At 40.0% G+C, this 19,817-nt stretch overlaps 1 protein-coding gene across 1 annotated transcript in view; it reads left to right on the top strand.

Moving 5' to 3' along the window:
- Positions 1 to 19,817, top strand: part of PDIA3 (protein disulfide isomerase family A member 3) — a 26,682-nt gene continuing 6,865 nt past the window's right edge. The window contains exons 1-5 of the mRNA XM_079768383.1: positions 1 to 326; positions 8,936 to 9,014; positions 10,849 to 10,966; positions 15,864 to 15,971; positions 17,545 to 17,674. Of these exons, the coding sequence (XP_079624509.1) occupies positions 160 to 326; positions 8,936 to 9,014; positions 10,849 to 10,966; positions 15,864 to 15,971; positions 17,545 to 17,674 (602 nt within the window). The 5' untranslated portion in view covers positions 1 to 159. The remainder of the gene's footprint in view (positions 327 to 8,935; positions 9,015 to 10,848; positions 10,967 to 15,863; positions 15,972 to 17,544; positions 17,675 to 19,817) is intronic.

The following is a 19,817-nucleotide window of genomic DNA, read 5'->3' on the forward strand; positions in this document are numbered from 1 at the left end:
GCGGCCCGAGCCGGGCGGGGGTTGGGACCTCCGGCTGCAGGTCCGCCTGGGCTAGACGCGTGAGCACCGGCCGAGGGTGCGCGGTTGCAGGTCCGGTTCCCGCAGGCCCCACCGAGTCCCGACCCTCCGCCGCCCCCCACCTCACCTCGCCGCGCCGCCATGCGCCCCCGCCGCCTTGCACTGTTCCCGGGCGTGGCGCTGCTGCTGACCGCGGCCCGCTTTGCGGGTGCCTCCGACGTGCTGGAACTCACGGACGACAACTTCGAGAGTCGCGTCTCGGACACGGGCTCTGCGGGCCTCATGCTCGTGGAGTTTTTCGCCCCCTGGTGAGGCCACTGAGCCGGGAGGGGCGGGCGGGCGGGCTGGGCCGGGCCGGGCCGGGGACGGAGGCCCGGGAACGGTTGGGCCTGCGCGGCGCTGGGCCCTCCACCCTTCCAGCGGCCCGGCTGCGGCCGGTGCGTTTCCCGGCCCCGGGGAGCCGAGAAGCGGGTGCTGATCGCCGCGGGGCGAGACCCGAGAAAGAAAACCCGAAGTAGGCCCCTTTCACGCGGGGCCACATCCCTATCTCGTGCTCTTGCGGCACTTCCTATTCGCAGAGGGTTTAGCCACCCTCCTGCCCCACTTGGGTGGGCGTTTTTACAGTTCCTGGGTGGTCAGTGTTCATGCTCTCCATTCTCCAGACTAGGCATTCCAAGGCCTGATACTGGAAGTAAACGTTTCCCCAGGTGCAGAGGTCCTGGCTCCCAGGGTGCTGCCTGCCTCCTCGTCCCAGGCCCCGCAGCCATGGGCTTCTAGGCAAGGTCACTCAGTGGCTGCACCATGGTCCTAAGTGCTTTCTCGGGTCTAGCCATGATTTTGTCCAGCGCATGATGCACACTTTCTCCATCACGTTGATCACTTACTTCCCAGCAGCAGCAGAATCCTGTCCAAAAAAAAAAGTTGGTGAACAAGCGTAATTTCGTCAGAACCTGCCTAAATTGTCCGTTTTAATTAGGATTTAAAAAAAAAAAAAAAAAAGCCAAAAACTCCCAATTAGAAAGTAACCAGTATTGGAGAAATACACCATTGCGGGGTGATTTAACTGAACAAGGGTTTACATTTCTTAGGATAGAACTAACGTAAAAGGCTGGAGGTGGGGGGAGGGAACAAATAGGATTTCTGACCCAGTAATGAATCTGAGTTTAATTTTTTTGTTTAACCCCCAAGTCTTTACCACAGAAAACTGCAAACAGTGATTATCTTAAACACATGCGATAGCTCATTCTATCTATATTAATTACAGTACTTAATTTTTCCATCCTCGCCACAATTACCCTTAATTAAAAACTATCTGTATTCTGAAGTATCAGTAAAACAAAGTATAGCTTTCACTTCTAACTCTGATCTTCACTGCAGGTGCTCCACTGACTTGTTGAGGGTTACTCGAAGTCCTGTGGTCAATGAAGATCACCTAGAAAGATGTGCTAAAGGCAATGAATTTGTTAGCTGGTGACAAATTTTGTGTCCAGGGCATTCCTAGGGCTAACTGGCAGTACTGATTACACATCAGAGGTTGTCTTTACACATCTTTAGACCCACATTCTCTCTTAGAAACAACTCTTCCCAATAATACAACCACGCTGTTAACTTTAAGGGGTTGTCCCTTTAATTAGAATGGCTGTATCGAGTTGTTTCAAAACTGGGTAGTGCTTTAGTGACTGCAGGGATCAACATGAAGTGAGTTGCTGGAGAATTGTGAGCAGTTAGACTTAGTTTAAAGCATATTTTTAAAATGTTTTTATTGATTTTATGGGGAGGAAGGGAGAAGGAGAAAGAAACATCAGTCTGTTGCCTCTGACCAGGGAGGGACTGAACCCAAAACCTGAACACGAGCCCTCACTGGGAACCCAACCGGCGACCTTTTGGTGCACAGGACTGACTCTCAACCAACTGAGCCATGTCAGCCAGGGCTAAAGCAGATTTTTTAACCCCCCCAATTGAAGGTCTTCTTTCCTACTTTAAATTGTTACATATGCTTCCCTGTGAACTACATAGCCCAGCATTCACTAAACTATTCCAAAAATTGGGTGGATCTCTGCTGCAGTATCCACTTTGAATTGGTCTGGAAGGTAAGGTCATCCTCCACAATGCCAACAAGAACGATCGGTTTTCTGAATAACTAATTTGGAATCAAGGAAGTCTCCTGTTGATAATATCCTTATTTCTTCATATTCAACTCTATTTTTTAATCCTCACCCAAGGATATATTTAATTGATTTTACATTGGGGGAGGAAGAGAGAGAGGGAAGGAGAAACACTGATCAGTTGTCTCCCATATGTCCTCCAAATGGGGATTGAACCCAAAAGCCAGATATGTGCCCTGACGGAATCAAATCTGCAACCTTTTGGTTTGCCAGCCAACACTCCAACAATTAAGTCACACTGGGCAGGGCTCAACACTTTTATTTATGAATACTTAAGTTGGAAATGTTTTTTGATGCTCTGCCTCTTTGTACAAATCAAGAGTATGAGTTCGCAACTTAGGAACATTATAAGAATCTAAAAGTAAATGAACCTATTTTGAGCAGGTTCTTTTTCTGGTTTGCTCTAGGATATTTTTTCACTTTCATTTTACAAGTGAAAGTGAAAGATTTCTTTGTAGTTGATTTTTAGACTAATATTTCCTTTATGGAGTTAATCATTTATGTAATTTGTAAGACTGGGAGTATCTGGATTTCTTTGGGGAAAATAAATAGCACTATTTAAATGTTTGTGATAATTTCTGAAAATTCATTGGTCAGTCTTAAGTATGTTTTAAGTCCTCAACATCTACTTACGTTGTAGATTTGTGCCCTACCCTCTAGAATGGTAGTGTTAAATAATGACATTTAATAATACAATGTGTCTAGGCAGCGGTCGCACCGTGAGGTCCGAAAGGTTGGCGGCCGCTGGTCTAGAGTACAGAGAAAGACTGGATAGTATGAAATGGAATATTTAATATGAGGGGGACAAAAGTAGGTTTACATTTGTGAGTACACAAAGCAGAGTTTATTCTTGTATTATTTGTTAATTTTTTTTTTAATCCTCATCCAAGGATATTTTTCCATTGATTTTTAGAGAGTGGAAGAGAGAGGGAATGACAGAGAAATATTGATGTGAGAAAAACATCAATTGGTTGCCTCTTACAAGTGCCCCCACCAGGGCCCGGGCCAGGGAGGAGCCTGCAACTGAGGTATGAGCTCTTGACCGGAATCACACCCAGACCCTTTGATCTGCAGGCTGACCGACACTCGATCCACGGAGCCAAAGCGGCTAGGGCTAATTGTATTATTTTACATGCAAACAACTATGAACCTACTTTGCTCCTGTATTTATTTTTATACATGCTGATTCCTTTACTTACAATTCCTGCCTCTGCACGAGGATCCACACACACTCGCAAATTAATCTTCTCAACAAAACTTAACTCATTTCCTTCCCTGAACAACAAACTACGTGGTCGGCAAACTGTGACTCGAGAGCCACATGGGGCTCTTTGGCCCCTTGAGTGTGGCTCTTCCACAAAATACCACGGCCTGGGCAAGTCTATTTTGAAGAAGTGGCGTTAGAAGAAGTTTAAGTTTAAAAAATTGGCTCTCAAAAGAAATTTCAATCGTTGTACTGTTGATATTTGGCTCTGTTGACTAATGAGTTTGCCGACCACTGATAACTGATTGCTCCCTCTTCTCTATTGGGACCTAATAATACTGTCTCACCCGTGCCAGACTGGAGTTCCTTAGAAAAAGAACTATATCAAGTTTTCTGGTAGAGGCATGAAGTGATGATGATTGATGATTCTTGGGTGAATATATGTTGGGATTTCACTATTAACTAAGTGCCATCCCTGAAGGTGGATGTGATTTGTTTTTTCATATTATCTAGGAGTGAGTGAAAGAAGTAGTGGTTAATTTTTTTAAAAAATATATTTTATTGATTTTTTACAGAGAGGAAGAGAGAGGGATAGAGAGTTAGAAACATCGATGAGAGAGAAACATCGATCAGCTGCCTCCTGCACACCTCCCACTGGGGATGTGCCCGCAACCAAGGTACATGCCCTTGACCGGAATCGAACCTGGGACCCTTGAGTCCGCAGGCCGACGCTCTATCCACTGAGCCAAACCGGTTTCGGCAGTAGTGGTTAATTTTGATGCTTGCCTTCAAACTCTACCTGAGTGTCATTTGTCAGAATTTAAATTGTCAGTTTTTTAAAAACATGTATTTTTATTTAATTCAGAGAGGAAAGGAGAGGGAAAGAAAGATAGAAACATCAATGAGAGAGAATCATTGATTGGTGGCCTCCTGCACACCCCCAAATAGGGATTGAGTTCACAACCTAGTCATGTGCCCTGACCGAATCCAACTGTGATCTCTTGATTCATGGGTCGATGCTCAATCACTGTGTCACACCGGCTGGGCTAAATTGTCTGTTTTAATTAAGATTTTTTTTGGGGGGGGAGGGGGGGCCTTCCGGTGCGAGCCGGAAGACCTGCTGGACAAATTCAAAAAGAGCTGTAAGCACTTAATTAAGATTTTTGAAAAATGCCAAAAAATACTCCAATGAGAAAGTAACCTGTGTTGGATAAATACTCCACTTCCAGGGGTGTAAATGACTTAGGATAGAACTAACTGAAATAAAAGTTTGGGATAGAGGGAGCAAATAGGATTTCTGGCCCACTAAACCTGAGTATTGTTTTTGTTTGTTTGTTTTAATTTTTATCTGATTTAATTTTCTCTGAAAAGGTAAATTCTTCATGATGGTAAGAATGTTTGCTGAAAGAAAACTGATAAGTACAAACTGACTTAAGAGACAGACAAGATAAATTGTACTGGAAATACAATAATGAATTTTGGCCTAATAACCCTCATGCTGTCTTATAGCAAAACTCTAAAATTCATGCAACAGACAAATTAGTGACATGAGGACTTTTTTCTCCAGACTTCCTGGGAAAAAGAAATTGAGAATACACTGTTTTCTTCTGTTTGCTTCCATAATGAATTATTCTTGCTTTTGGCTGACTTTCCCAAACGGAGTATTGTTTTTTAATTTAACCCCCAAATCTTGACCATAGCAAACATTTTTTTTTTTTAAAGAAAATAGTTTTCTCATTTTTATAATTGATTTCATTTATTTATTTATTTTTGAAGGAGGAAGGAAAGAGAGAGAGAGAGAGAGAAAAGAAAGAACGAAATATCAATTGGTTGCCTCCTGCATGTACCCGGACCTGGGATCAAACCCCCCAACCTGGATATGTGCCCTAAGTGGGAATTAAACCGGAACGTTTTGGTGTATGAGATGATGCTCCAACCAACTGAGCCATACTGGCCAGGGTAACTGGTTATCAACGCATGGGATAGCTCAGTATATCCATGCTAATTAATTTTTCCACCCCTGCCACAATTACCCTTAATTTAAAACTATATTTAAAAGTCTCAGTAAAACCAAGAACAAAAGTAGGTTTACAGTTGTGAGTACATGAAATACAGAGTTTATTCTTGTATTTATTAATTTTTATATTACTTTCCATATAAACAACTTTTGCCCCACTCTGTATGTAACTTTCACTTGTTCTAACTCTGGTCTTCACTGCAGGTGCTCCACTGACTTGTTGAGGGTTACACTAGAAGTCCTGTAGTGAAGACCACTTGAACCAGAAGGATGTGCTAGAGGCGACAAATTTTGTTTTCAGCCTTCCCGACAATAACTACAAAATCAACAGAAATCTCTCTTCTGTTTCTTCTTTATTTTCATTGCTACCATGCTGGACCAAGCTTCATTTCTGCTATATGAAATATATTATCTCTAGGTGTCATTCTTTTTATCTCTGCTTTCCCCCTTTGCAGGCCTATTGCTGGCTGATGTAGTCTTAATACACATAACACACTTATTATCAATAGCAAAAGCCCTTCGCAGTTCTCTGAATGTATCATTCTCAGTAGTAATTTTGTCTTTGTTTTACTGTTCCCTTTATCTAAAATATTCTACCATATCCTTTCTGAAGCCTTAAAGGCCCAGATCCAAATCTTACTCCCTTTAACATACATTTTTTAACTTTTGAAATTTTATCTGAGAAAGCCTGGCTTTCTCAGATAAATTGGTTATTTTATTGTATTAGATCAATTGTAATTTGTGTATATTTTGCTACAACCGAAGTACTCAAAATTTTAATTTCTTATGCAATAGTAAAGGAATATAGAGGATATAATGAATAATAGCATATTTCAGGCACATCTAAGATACCATTGATTGAAAGGAAAATTATTTTTTTAATATGTTTTTATTGATTTCAAGAGAAGAAGGGAGAAGGAGAGAGAGAAAAATTGATGAGAGAGACACATCATCAATCTGCTGCCTCCTGCACGAACCCTACTGTGCTCTGACCAGGAATCCAACCGTGACTTCCTGGTTCATAGGTCAGTGCTCAATCACTGAGCCACACTGGCCGGGCAGGAACCATTATTTGTCTTATAAAGAAAGAAATACTACCATTGAAACTTACTGATTGGAAGACACATTCCAATTTCAGATATGGTAAAATGTGCATCTGTAAAATGCAGTATAAGGAATACCATTTACTCCACTAGGTCTAACAAAAAGACCAATAGAATTGAAGCCCCCTGTGTACCCCTTCCCCATTTTATGCACTTCCCCATCCTGAATTTGGTATTTATCATTTGGTCCTTTTATACTTTTAGTAAATATGTGTGTGACCCTAAGCAACAGCTAATATAATATTACAGGGTTTTTTTTTATATCACTTTCTTCATTTAAGCTTTCTAATGATTTTTTAATAGAACTCCTAAAGACCTTGAAGAATATAAGCTCTTGTACTTTGGTTTAAACAAGTTTTAGGGGCAGATGCTTCCAAGTTGCTTATTCATCACTTAAATTTTGAAACCTGGCTGGCGGGGCTCAGTGGTTAAGCGTTGACCTATGAACCAGGTCATGATATGATTCCCGGTCAGGGCATATGCCTGGGTTGTAGGCTCAATCCCCAGGGTGGGTGTGCAGGAGGCAGCCTATCAATAATATTCTCTCATTATTGATGTTTCTATCTCCCTCTCCCTTCTCTCTGAAATAAATAAAAATATTTTTAATAAATAAATTTTGAGACTGTTGGCTATGAAATATATCAGCTCAAGTTTCTTCCATGTTTCCTTCCTTTGCTTTTCTAATTCTATTTTTGCTATTTGGGAAGATTATAGAACTATTCACCTTAAAGTGATCCCTCTGCAACCCATTGGGTTTTGAAGAGATGATGGTGCTAGCTGTACACTAAGAAGGAGTATGTTACCCCTCTTCCCCCATTGCATATACAGTATATTTATGTGACTGTTAGGACTTTCAGGCAGAGGAGCAGGAGTTTCTGATGGCCCTCTGGGGACATTCTAATTGACGATGTTTTATTCTCATCAGTTCTTGTAGCCAGGTGAATTGTGTAGTTATAAAAATCAGGCCCTGGCCGGTTTGGCTCAGTGGATAGAGAGTCGGCCTGCGGACTCAAGGGTCCCAGGTTCGATTCCGGTCAAGGGCACGTGCCTTGGTTGTGGGCACATACCCAGTGTGGGGTGTGCAGGAGGCAGCTGATCGATGTTTCTAACACTCTGTCCTTCTCCCTTCCTCTCTGTAAAAAATCAATGGAATGTATTTTTTTTTTAAATCAGGCCTATATTCTTTATATAGATAGATAGATAGATAGATAGATAGATAGATAGATAGATAGATAGATAGATTTCACACAGGAAGGGAGAGGGGGAGAGAGAAACAGCCCCCTACTGGGGAATCGAGCCTGCAACCCAGGCATGTGCCCTTGACCAGAATAGAACCTGAGACCCTTCAGTCCACAGCTTGACACACTACCCACTGAGCCAAACCAGCTAGGGCTGGCCTATGCTCTTAAATATGTCATTCAGATGCTGTGACTCAGTTGCGGTGGAGAGGGGGGTACCTCCAATGAGTTGCTAGAGTATCTATGACAAATGAGTACCTCTGGGCCTCATTCTGCTATCCCCTCAAACTGGGTTTCTAGTCAAAAAGTCATATTGAAGGGATGGAGAAAAAAAATACTTGATGGTGATTCTTATTGAGTCAGTATTGTATTTGGGACCTGATACGTTTCAGTCACTATATATATATATATATACTAGAGGCCTGGTGCACAAATTCATGTATGGGTGGGATCCCTTGGCCTGGCTGGTGATTGGGACAGGCCAGCGGGAGGGCGGGGGGGGGGGGGAAGAAGGGGCGGGAGGTTGGCCGGCTCTGGGGACGTTGGCTGTGGGAGTACACCGACCACCAGGGGGCAGCTCCTGCATTGAGCGTCTGTTCCCTGGTGGTCAGTGTGTGTCATAGCAACTAGTTGTTCAGTCAACCAGTCGTAACAGTTGCTTAGGCTTTTATATATATATGTTTCTTAAAAATCTATATATTTTTATTGATTTCAGAGAGGAAGGGAGAGGGAGAGAAGATAGAAACATCAATGATGAGAGAGAACCATTGATCAGCTGCCTCTTGCATGCCCCCACTGGGGATCGAGACACTAACTGAGCATGTGCCCTGATCAAATTGTGACCTGCTTAATAGGTCAACACTCAATCACTGAGCCCCAGGCAGCCCTTTACCTCTTTAAAGTGGAGGATACTTTTGACTACCACTTTCAGGATTCAGTTGCACTTTTATTGAGAAAATAGGTGTTGCTCTGGACTGATCTCCTATAGAGTCAACCTTAGGCTGGAGATAATACTTTTACCTCTGAGAGCTTTGGTTTACCCTAATTACTATTGGGTGTTGTTCAGATAAAGCAGCTACTAGTTCTAAAGTAGTATAGTTTGGGGTTCTTCCTAGAGAAATGAAGTTAAGACTTGTAGGATTAAACTGAGAATTTGGCTTTTTTTTTTTTTTTTTAATATATCTGCATAGGTGTGGACACTGCAAGAGGCTTGCCCCTGAGTATGAAGCTGCAGCTACTAGATTAAAAGGAATAGTCCCATTAGCAAAGGTGAGTATAGGTGGATTCTTCATTAAAGAAAATGAGGTGGGGTGGGTTTTTTTGTTAATGTTTTTATTAGTTTTAGAGAGAGAGGAAGGAAAGGGAGATAAAGAAACATCGATAAGAGAGAAACATAAATTGGCTGCCTCCTGCATGCCCCCAACTGGGGATAAGCCTGCAACCTAGTCATGTGCCCTGGCCGGGAAAAAAACTGGTGACCTTGTTCATGGGTCTGATGCTCAACCATTGAGCTACACAAACCGGGCAAGATTTGTTGTTGTCTTTAATCATTACCCGAGGATATGTGGGGTTTTTTAATTGCTTTAAGAGGGGGAAGTAGGGGGAGAAGGAGAGAGGGGGGAAACATCCAACTGGGGTGGAACCCACAACCTGGGAATGTGCCCTGATTGGGAATCTATCCCACAGCTTTTTTGTGTATGGGACGATGCTCCAACCAACTGAGCCACCCAGCCAGGGCAAGAAATGAGGTATTTTAAATAATTTTAAATAATAGTTTGTAAAATTATTATTTTCTCTTATGGTGCTAAGAGAGAACATTAGTTTCTGGGCAAATACACAGATGACTGTTGTGTCAATTATAGTTTCAAACTATTAAAAGTAGTGGAACTAAGGGAATTATTGGCAAAAGAAACATGTACAATATGGTCACTAGGAATTAAGAGGAAATGTGGAAAGTAAGAGTACAGTAGTCAAGATTAGAAGAAAATTATTGAGTAAATAATTCCTTATACTATCATGATAGTCATGATGTGAAATAGGAAAATAGCATGAGGATGTTGATAATTGGTCTACTATAAACTTGGTATGTGCTTTTATAATCAAAGTAATGCTTCCAGAATTTTGCATTTATTCTGTATTAAACCCATATTTATTCCAGTCTTAAAGCTCACATCTCAGCCAGTCTCAAATAGTTAATACATATTTATTTGAACTCTTAGAAACTGCTTTTTTTGTTGTTTTTAATTGATTTTTAGAGAGAGAGGGATGGAGAGAGAAACATCGATGTGAGAGTAAAACATCAGTTGGCTTCCTTCTGCATGCCCGACACTGGGGATTAAGTCTGCAACCTGACCGTCTTTCGGTGCATGGGACAACACCCAACCAACTGAGCCACACCGGCCAGGGCAGAAACTGTTTTTAATCCTAATGTTTCTATGGCAGCTTGCCATAGAAAAAATGAGTTTGGTCTTGATTTAATTTCTGTCTTATGTAGCTATAGCCTGTGTTACTTTTCTGAACCTCAGTCTATGTTAAAGCATAGGGATTCTATCAAGTGACTAAATAGATGGAAATTGACCTCTTTCTCATTGGTATCATTAAATGTCATGTTATAGTTTAGCCAAGGTCATACTAGCTCAGGGGTATGTTCAAGTATTGGTAACTTTGCTAATAACTAGATTTGCCAAATCAAATTATACTCCACCCCAGCTAAATAGTATGTACACCTATCCATGTATCCTCTTAATGATAATCATTATCAAAATAAGCCACTGTTACTAACTTAAGTGATGTATCCCTCACATGTTCTGGGGCAGGAAAAAGGTGGAGGCCATTTTAGACAATAGAGACTGCAAGGGCAGAATTTAAATTGTCATTTGTGTGTTTGTATGAGGCCCAGGGATCTAAATTTTAAAGATTTCCTTAGGTAGTTCTTATGTAGCTAGCCCATCACCAGTCTGCCTTTAGAATCTAATGTTCTGTGGCATGTATGTCAAGAATTGCTTGATCCTTTATGATTTGACCAATCTTAATATTTGGAAATAAAGGAAGAACCTGTACCAGGCATTTGGATAACAAGTGGTTTATACATTTTAATCTTTAGGTTGATTGTACTGCCAACACAAACACCTGTAATAAGTATGGAGTCAGTGGATATCCAACCCTGAAGATATTTAGAGATGGTGAAGAAGCAGGTGCTTATGATGGGCCCAGGACTGCTGGTAAGGATCCTTGAAGTATCCTGTTCTTTGTAATGGGAACAGGACAATTTTCTATACAACATATTTTCAGTCTTTAAAATTTATCTTCTAAGAGGTCAGTTTGGTAGCTAACAAAAAACTTCTCCAAATGAACAGATTATGAAAGTAATATAGAAAATACTTGAACTTGAGTTATAAGATTAACTAGGCATTTTTTCATTTGATAAATATTATTGAGTACTCTGTGCCAGGTATTCTGGACATATTAGGTGCTCAGTATTTATTGATAAACAAAACAGACACAGCTCCTATTCTTGAAATGCTTACATTCTAGGAGATGAAAAGAAGGCAACAAATAGATTTAAAAATACTTAGAGGTAGAGGTATCTACCACTTCACATCCATTAGGATGGCTACTATAAAAAACAAAATAAGTGCTGGTGAGGATGTGGAGAAATTGGAACCCTTTTGAATTGTTAGTGTGGATGTAAAATGGTGCAGCTTACTATGGAAAACAGTATGGCAAGTTATTAAAAATAGACATATGATCCAACAATTCTACCTGGGTATATACCCAAAAGAATTGAAAGCAGGATCTCAAAAGAGATACTTGTACACCCAGGTTTATAGCTGCATTAGTCAACAATAGCAGAAAGGTAGAAGCAATCCAAATGGCCACCAGTGAATGAATGGATGCACCAAATGTGGTATATTAATAATAATAATTAATTATATGTCAGTGTGTATATCATACAATGATATACATGTTTAAAAAGAAGTTAGGACATGAACTACAACATGGTTGAACCTTGAAGACTATGCTAAGTGGGATAGTCTAGTCACAAAAAAGACAAATATTGTGTGATTCCACATATATGATGTTCCTACAGTAGACAAATTGATAGAGACGGAAAGTAGGATGGTGATTGCCAGGAGTTTGGGGAGGGCAGAATAGGGAGTTATATTATCAGTGGAGTTTCAGTTTTGCAAGATGAAAACAGTCCTGGAGGTTGATTGTATAACAGTGCGGATGTACTTAATGCCACAGAACTGTACAATTAAAAATGGTTAAGATGGTAAATTTTATGTTGTATATTTTATCATAGTTTAAAATTTTTTAATGTCACCCTGGCCGGTATGACTCAGTGTATAGAGCGTCAGCCTGCGGACCAAAGGGTCCCAGGTTTGATTCTGGTCAGGGGCACATACCTTGGTTGCAGGCTCCTCCCTGGCCCAGGCTCTGGTCAAGGCTTATGCAGTAGGCAGCCAATCGATGTGTTTCTCTTACATTGATATTTCTCTCTGTCTTTCCCTCTCTCTTCCACTCTCCCTAAAAATCAATGGAAAAATATCCTCAGGTGAGGATTAACAAAAACAAAACAAAAATTTTAATGTAAAAAATGTATATGGATAAGATAAATTCACCTAGTGATAAGAGCATAAAAGGAGGAAGAGAAGACCAGATGCTGTGGTCTTGGGAGTACCACATAATTAGGGTGATGAGGGAAATAACGTTTGAGCTGAGACCTGAGTGACAGGAAGGAGCCAGCCATGAGAAAATCTGGATCAGAACCCTCCAGGCAAAGGGAAAGCCAATGCAAAAAGGCCTTACTGTATAACTGAGCTTGGTGTATCCAAGGCACAGGGACCATGTGGCTTTAAGGCTGACAAAGACAGTTTTTTCTTGAGTCTATCAAGTCCAGGCATATTTTACCTTTTCTGATGGTAAGCTAATAGGAAAGAGGTTCAGTTTGGGCATTTTAGGTGATGTGAAAACTTTTCAGTATGATTGTTACCCATGCACAAAGCTCTACGTAGCATGACCCATTCCTAATTCTGAAGACTGTTTCACTTTAGGACTTTTGTCCTGGCTGTATTCATAGCCTGAACTCATCCCCGCCCCATGTTTGCATGGCTTGCTCCTTTTTCAGATCATGCCTTAAATTTTACCCTCCACCTCCCCAGGCTTTCCCAGAGCGGAAGGAAGAAGGTGAGAGAGAGAGAAACATCGATGAGAGAGAATCATTGATTGGCTGCCTCCTGCACACCCCACACTGGGGATGGAGGCCACAACCCAGACATGTGCCCTGACCTGGAATCGAGCCGTGACCTCCTGATTCATAAGTTGACACTCAATCGTTGAGCCACAGTGGCCGGGCTAGAGATTTCCTATGCATTGCAAGCTCCTAAAGAGCAGAGACCTTGTTTGGTTTAGATAGTACTGTGTTCCCAGAGCCTAGACTGGCACCAGCAGTAGATACTCAGGAACTCTTTAATGCATGAATAAATATTTTAGCCCAACTGATATCATTTAGTCAACACTCCACATTTTTTTCATATTCTTTTTTCTAAGCTTAAAATCATTAATGAAGAACCCATGTTACCATTCAGATTTTCTTAGTTTTATTTAGGGTAAAGTCAGCAATTAGAGTTTAATTAATATAGTTTTTCTAAAGTTGGACAGGTCTTAAGAAAATTGTAGATAAACCCAACCAGAATGCTGCTAGGCAAATATTCTCACTTGGGCTTTCAACTTAGTTTTTTTTTTAAACTCAAAAATTTCTCAGCATTTGACTGAGAGGTGAGATGCTTGGCTACTTAGGATGGATTATTTTGTTCATGTACTCCTGTAAGAACTATGCTGTTTGCCTTCCTACATAAAGTGGTTATTCAGTGCTCCCACTATACCTTCCAGAGCATTTAAATACTCTTGGAGAAAAGTAACACTTTTCATCATAACCCTGAATTAAAGTTTTTATAATAATTTATATTGTGATATAGTAAGAGCAGTCCCCTCAAAGACTTAACAATTCATATCCAGTTTCAACTAATCTATTGATAGAACCCATCCTCTGTGAGGAATGGAGGAAAACATATATAAGGGGGGGAGGAGAATCCATGAGAAAAACTACCTTACCGATTAAGGTAGTTATACAGTATTCTGTCTCAACCAGTTAGCAAATTATTAGAGTACTTAGAAGAGAAAATGTGTGGAAGAGGTAGAATATTATGGAGAATTGTACTGCCTCTGGTCTGTAAGCATTTTGAACCTATGAGTGGTTTTAGCGGGCCCCAAAAGAAAGGAGAATAATGGTCTGTCAACTAGGCTTCAGGATAGAGATTTTTTTGTGTGTGGTTATTATTACTTCTAAATTATTTTATTTATCTAGCCCAGTGGTCGGCAAACTCATTAGTCAACAGAGCCAAATATCAACAGTACAACGATTGAAATTTCTTTTGAGAACCAAATTTTTTAAACTTAAACTTCTTCAAAATAGACTCGCCCAGACTGTGGTATTTTGTGGAAGAGCCACACTGAAGGGGCCAAAGAGCCGCATGTGGCTCACGAGCCGCAGTTTGCCGACCGCGGATCTAGCCCATTTCACCTCAGTAGGAAAGTATGATTTGGGTGGGTCCTGTAGGTGGAATGATTTTACCTGATGTCGTTAAACTCCTGTACAAGCTTGCCCAGTCATTGCATTTTCTGCTTTTAAATTTTAGTAAGACTATAAGTAAGTCTTTGTGCTACTTGAGAATAAGGGAATTGTTATTATTTGCAAAATGATGTTTCTTGAACTTATGTGCTAGGTATTATTTTTAGAGCTAGGTATATATTAGCAAAACCAACAAAAATCCCTGCCGATTTGGAATTTACTTTGTAGTGGGGAGGGAGAGAAAAAAATATTAAGGATCAAGTGTATTAATTAGATGGGTGAAAAGTTTTGTAGAAGAAGATAAACAGAGAAAGAGATAAAGGAACTTTGGAGGTTGAATAGGTTTTAGTTTACAATAGGATGGTCAGTGAAGGCTTTATTAAGATGATATATGAGCCCAGCTGGTGTGGCTCGTTGTTGAGCATGGACCTATGAACCAGGAGGTCACAGTTCGATTCCTGGTCAGAGCACATGCCTGGGTTGCAGGCTCAATCCCCAGTGTGAGGTGTGCAGGAGGCAGCCGATCAATGATTCTCTCTCATCATTGATGTTTCTATCTCTCTCTCCCTCTCTTCCTCTCTGAAATCAATTTAAAAAATAAAAAATAAGATGATATTTGAGTAAAGACCTAAAAGAAGTAAGGAAGGAGCCACATGGATATCTAAGGAAAGAGTGTTCTAGGCAGAGATAATTATATTCACAGAGTCATTATTTAAATTTGTACTGTTGTAAACACTTCACTACATCACTAGTAGGGGTATAAATAAGTAGTCTCTTTGAGGGGAGGCAGTTTAACAATTACAAATGCATGTACTGCGTTAGCTGGTTTGCTCAGTGGTTAGAGCATTGGCCCTCGGATTGAAGGGGCTCAGGCTTGATTCCTGACCCTGGTCAGGGCACATGTGGGAGACAACCAATCGATGTGTCTTTCTCACGTTGATGTTTTTTCTCTCTCTCCACCTTCTCCTTCCCTTCCACTCTCTCTAGAAATCAATGGGGAAAATATCCTTGGATGAGGATTTTTTAAAAAATGTTATTTATTTTAGAATCATTTATAGCAGCAAGAAATTTGAAACAAATGTCCGTCAGTTATTTCTGGTTAAGTAAATTTTGGTACATTTATACAATGAAATACTATGAATGCATTCGTAAAAAAAGATTGAAGGAGTTCTATGTACATTGACATAAATTGTCTCTAAATTATGGTAAATGACAGAAATAAAATACAGAACAGCATATATGTATGCTGCTCTTTGAGGAGAAAAGCAAAGAATAATTATGTAATTATTTGTTTATGTCTAATATATCTGGAAAAGTATATAAAAAACTGAAATCTTACCCTATGAGGATGAAACTGGGTGAGTAGGGACAAGAGGAAGACAACTTCATTGTATACTCTTGTGAACTTTGAATCATGTGAATGGTTGGTTACCTTCTCAAAAGTTATAAATTTGTTACTATAATCTTTCATCTTGTCCTTTAAGATGGAATTGTCAGCCACCTGAAGAAGCAAGCAGGACCAGCTTCAGTTCCTCTTAGGACTGAGGAAGAATTTGAGAAGTTCATTGGTGATAAAGATGCTTCTGTTGTGGGTAAGTAGCAAGTATTTGATTATGCCACAGAATCATCGATTTGGTTTCAAAAACCCTGTATGTCTGAGTAAACAACAAAGTTAAAACAGTTTTGGTAACATTGGAGACAGTTAAAAATACAACTCACAGAATTAGCTCAGCATTTCTGTAATGGGGAGAAAATTGGTGTTTTGAGTGTCTTTGTTCTTACATATGTAAAAATGTAATTTCAATTAAAGGGCTGAAATAGGAATATCTTCAGCTTTTTCTACCATGTCTTAAACTCTGAACTTTAACTCAAGTAATAGGGTAGTTATGACTGAAAATAGGGTTTTAAGGTGGCAGGACACAAGTAAATAATAGACCTCTGTGTCTGCTATTTTCACAATCATGGGGAATTTAAAATTTAAGATCAAATTGCTAAGTTATGTATATATTTTTACAGCTATCTTTGCTTTCCCAAGTGTTGCAGTATCTCATTTTATCCTTAAAATAACTTGAGCTAATGGTACATGTTGGGTGTTCTTTGTTTTGTTTTATGTCTATAATACATTTGACTAAAGAATAAATTTAAACATATAAGCTGTGTTTGTGCTCCTCTTAATTCCTAATATTATAATGAAACTGACTTTCTGGCACTAGAAGATGGTTTATAATTTAGATTTGACTAAAAGCCATTTATCATCTGGATTTTATTGATTGAGTATAATTTATAGGGAGTTAACCGCAAGCAGACATTTATTAAACATTTGTTTCATTCACTTTTCTAAACTTGAAGTTTCTAAAGAAAAGACAGAAAAAATATGGTGAAGTGATTTACATTTATTTTGGCATACTGCCTTATTTAATACTGAAACTTTAAGGAGTTAAGCAGTTTGCACAAATAATTTATTGTGAAAAACTAAGACTTGAACCCTGACAAATCCTCTATTTTGGCTCATTCAAAAATATTTTAAAAGTTACAGGAAGAATTCTCATCCTAAGTGTTTTGTCAGATTTTCTAGGTCAGTGGTCGGCAAACTGCGGTTCGCGAGCCACATGCAGCTCTTTGGCCCCTCGAGTGTGGCTCTTTCACAAAATACCACGTGCGGGCGCGCACGTACAGTGCGATTGAAACTTCTTGGCCCATGTGCAGAAGTCGGTTTTCGGCTCTCAAAAGAAATTTCAATCGTTGTACTGTTGATATTTGGCTCTGTTGATTAATGAGTTTGCCGACCACTGTCCTAGGTAGTCATGGCAAAGCAGACCCAATCTTCCTGCCCACGTTGCTTTGCTTGTCCATAATGGAATAAAGGCTTTAAATAAAACAGAATTTAGCCCTCGCTGGGTAGCTCAGTTGGTTAGAGTGTCATCCTGATATGCCAAGGTTTTGGATTCACTCTCTAGTTGGGGCACATACAAGAAGCAACCAATATGCATAAATGGGTGGAACAACAAATCCATGATTGGTGTTTCTCTCTCTACCCTCCACACTCCCACCCCTGGCCCTTTCCTCTCTAAAAAATTTAATTTAAAAAAATAGAAGAATTTTAAAGTTTTGAATTATATCTTGGCACTTACTATTTCTCCCTTGTGTTTGACATTTCTCATATAGGTTTTTTCAAGGATTTATTCAGTGAAGCTCACTCTGAATTTCTAAAAGCAGCCAGCAACTTGAGAGATAACTACCGATTTGCACACACCAATATTGAGTCTCTGGTGAACAAGTATGATGATGATGGAGAGTAAGTGACTGAGATGTATGCCCTTGTAAATCTATGGACCAAGTGCTATTGTGTGAACTGATGATTTTTAATGCTTGGCTGTTTTTTAAAGATTTATTGAGCACTTGCTAGGCATTAAGCTAAGTTCTAGACACTGTTGCAACCTTTGAGGGCATCTAGTAGGTAGAGACAGTGGATAGATGTAAAAATGTAAGTGTATAGTGAGCATTATAGGTATTATGATAGACATGCTGGGTTGAGTGGAATTATAAAGGAGGGGGGTGATTTTATTTTCTTCTGGAGTGCCAAGTAGTATCAGAAAAATCTTCCTAGAGGTGACTCTTGGTGTGTGTCTTGACATGAATTTTTCCAGGCAGGTTATGGCAGTTGGGATAAAAATTATTCCAGATAGAGCAGCAAGAATGCTGGCAATGAAATGTAAAACAACCTAGGCATGTTGGGACTTGTAGTAACAAGTCATAGTGGAAGATAAGGTTGGAGAGCTAAGAAGATACCAAATTATAAATGTTAAGTGCCATACAGAAGAATTTAGATTTTATATTTTAGACATTTGAGCTCCATTGAAAGACTTTGAGTTGGAGAATAATGTTATTAATTTTGTGTTTTAGAAGAAAAGTCACTGGCACCCATATGGTGGTGGTTTGAAATGGGAGAGATGGCAAAGGTAGTCAAGAGAGTAAACTAAGGGTGACATCTGAGAGTCGAAATTAAGGTAGTATTAGGGGTAATGGAGAGGAAGAAGTGAGTAGTAAAACAGGATTTAGTCCCTATCTGTGAAAAGGGGAAGAGCTAGAGTCTAGGTTTCTAAAGTGACTGGGCCCATGACAGTCATCATCAAGCTTGGAAAAAGACAAAGAGAAACAAATTGGGGGGTAATGATTATGAGTTCTGTTTTGTCACAGTGAATTTGAGGAGTTTATATGACATCCAAGTGGTGAAGACCCAGTGGACAGACAATTGGATAGATGAGACTAGAATTCAGGAATATATCTGAACTAGAGATAAAGATTTATAGATCAACCACATATGAGTGATTATGGAAACCATTGGACTAGATAAAATCACTCAGGGTGAGCACATAAAGTTTTTTAAAAGTGTGCCAAGGGCTAGTGTTACTTATTCATATTTAAACTATGTAGCGTTTACTGTGTGTCATTTACTGTTAACTCATTTAATTCTCTTAACCAGGTGAGACAGATGTATTATTTTCCCCATTTTACACAGGAGAAAACCCTCAGAGAGGTTAAGTAATTTTTCTAGCTTTACATAGTAAGTAGCAGAACTGGGATTTGAACCTAGAAAGTCTGGCTGCAGAGTTGGCAGCCTTGATCATATGGTTCTGCCTTTTAGATTGAGAGACACCAGGTCTATAAATGGAACTGGAGCCACTTGTGGCTCATTAAGGACACTATGTGTCAGCCTTTTTTAAAAAACATATATATATTTTATTGATTTTTTTACAGAGAGGAAGGGAGAGGGATAGTTAGAAACCCTATTGGGGGCCGAAACCGGTTTGGCTCAATGGATAGAGCGTCGGCCTGCGGACTGAAAGGTCCCAGGTTCGATTCCGGTCAAGGGCATGTACATTGGCTGCGGGCACATCCCTGGTAGGGGGTGTGCAGGAGGCAGCTGGTCGATGATTCTCTCTCATCGATGTTTCTAGCTCTCTATCCCTCTCCCTTCCTCTCTGTAAAAAATCAATAAAATATATTAAAAACAAACAAACAAACAAAAAAACCAGAAACCCTATTGGGGATGTGCCTGAAACCAAGGTACATGCCCTTGACCGGAATCAAACCTGGGACCCTTCAGTCCGCAGGCTGACGCTCTGTCCACTGAGCCAAACCGGTTAGGGCCGTGGTTGGCAAACTGCGGCTCACGAGCCACATGTGGCTCTTTGGCCCCGTGAGTGTGGCTCTTCCACAAAATACCACGGCCTGGGCGAGTCTATTTTGAAGAAGTGGCGTTAGAAGAAGTTTAAGTTTAAAAAATTTGGCTCTCAAAAGAAATTTCAATCATTGTACTGTTGATATTTGGCTCTGTTGACTAATGAGTTTTGCCAACCACTGAGATAGGGCTATGTGTCAGCCTTTTAAACTCAGATTTGTTCATTGTGGCTGCCTCTCATGCTTCCATTTAAATT

The sequence above is a fragment of the Cnephaeus nilssonii genome, assembly GCF_951640355.1.
Source record: "Cnephaeus nilssonii genome assembly, chromosome: 4".
NCBI lineage: Eukaryota > Metazoa > Chordata > Mammalia > Chiroptera > Vespertilionidae > Cnephaeus > Cnephaeus nilssonii.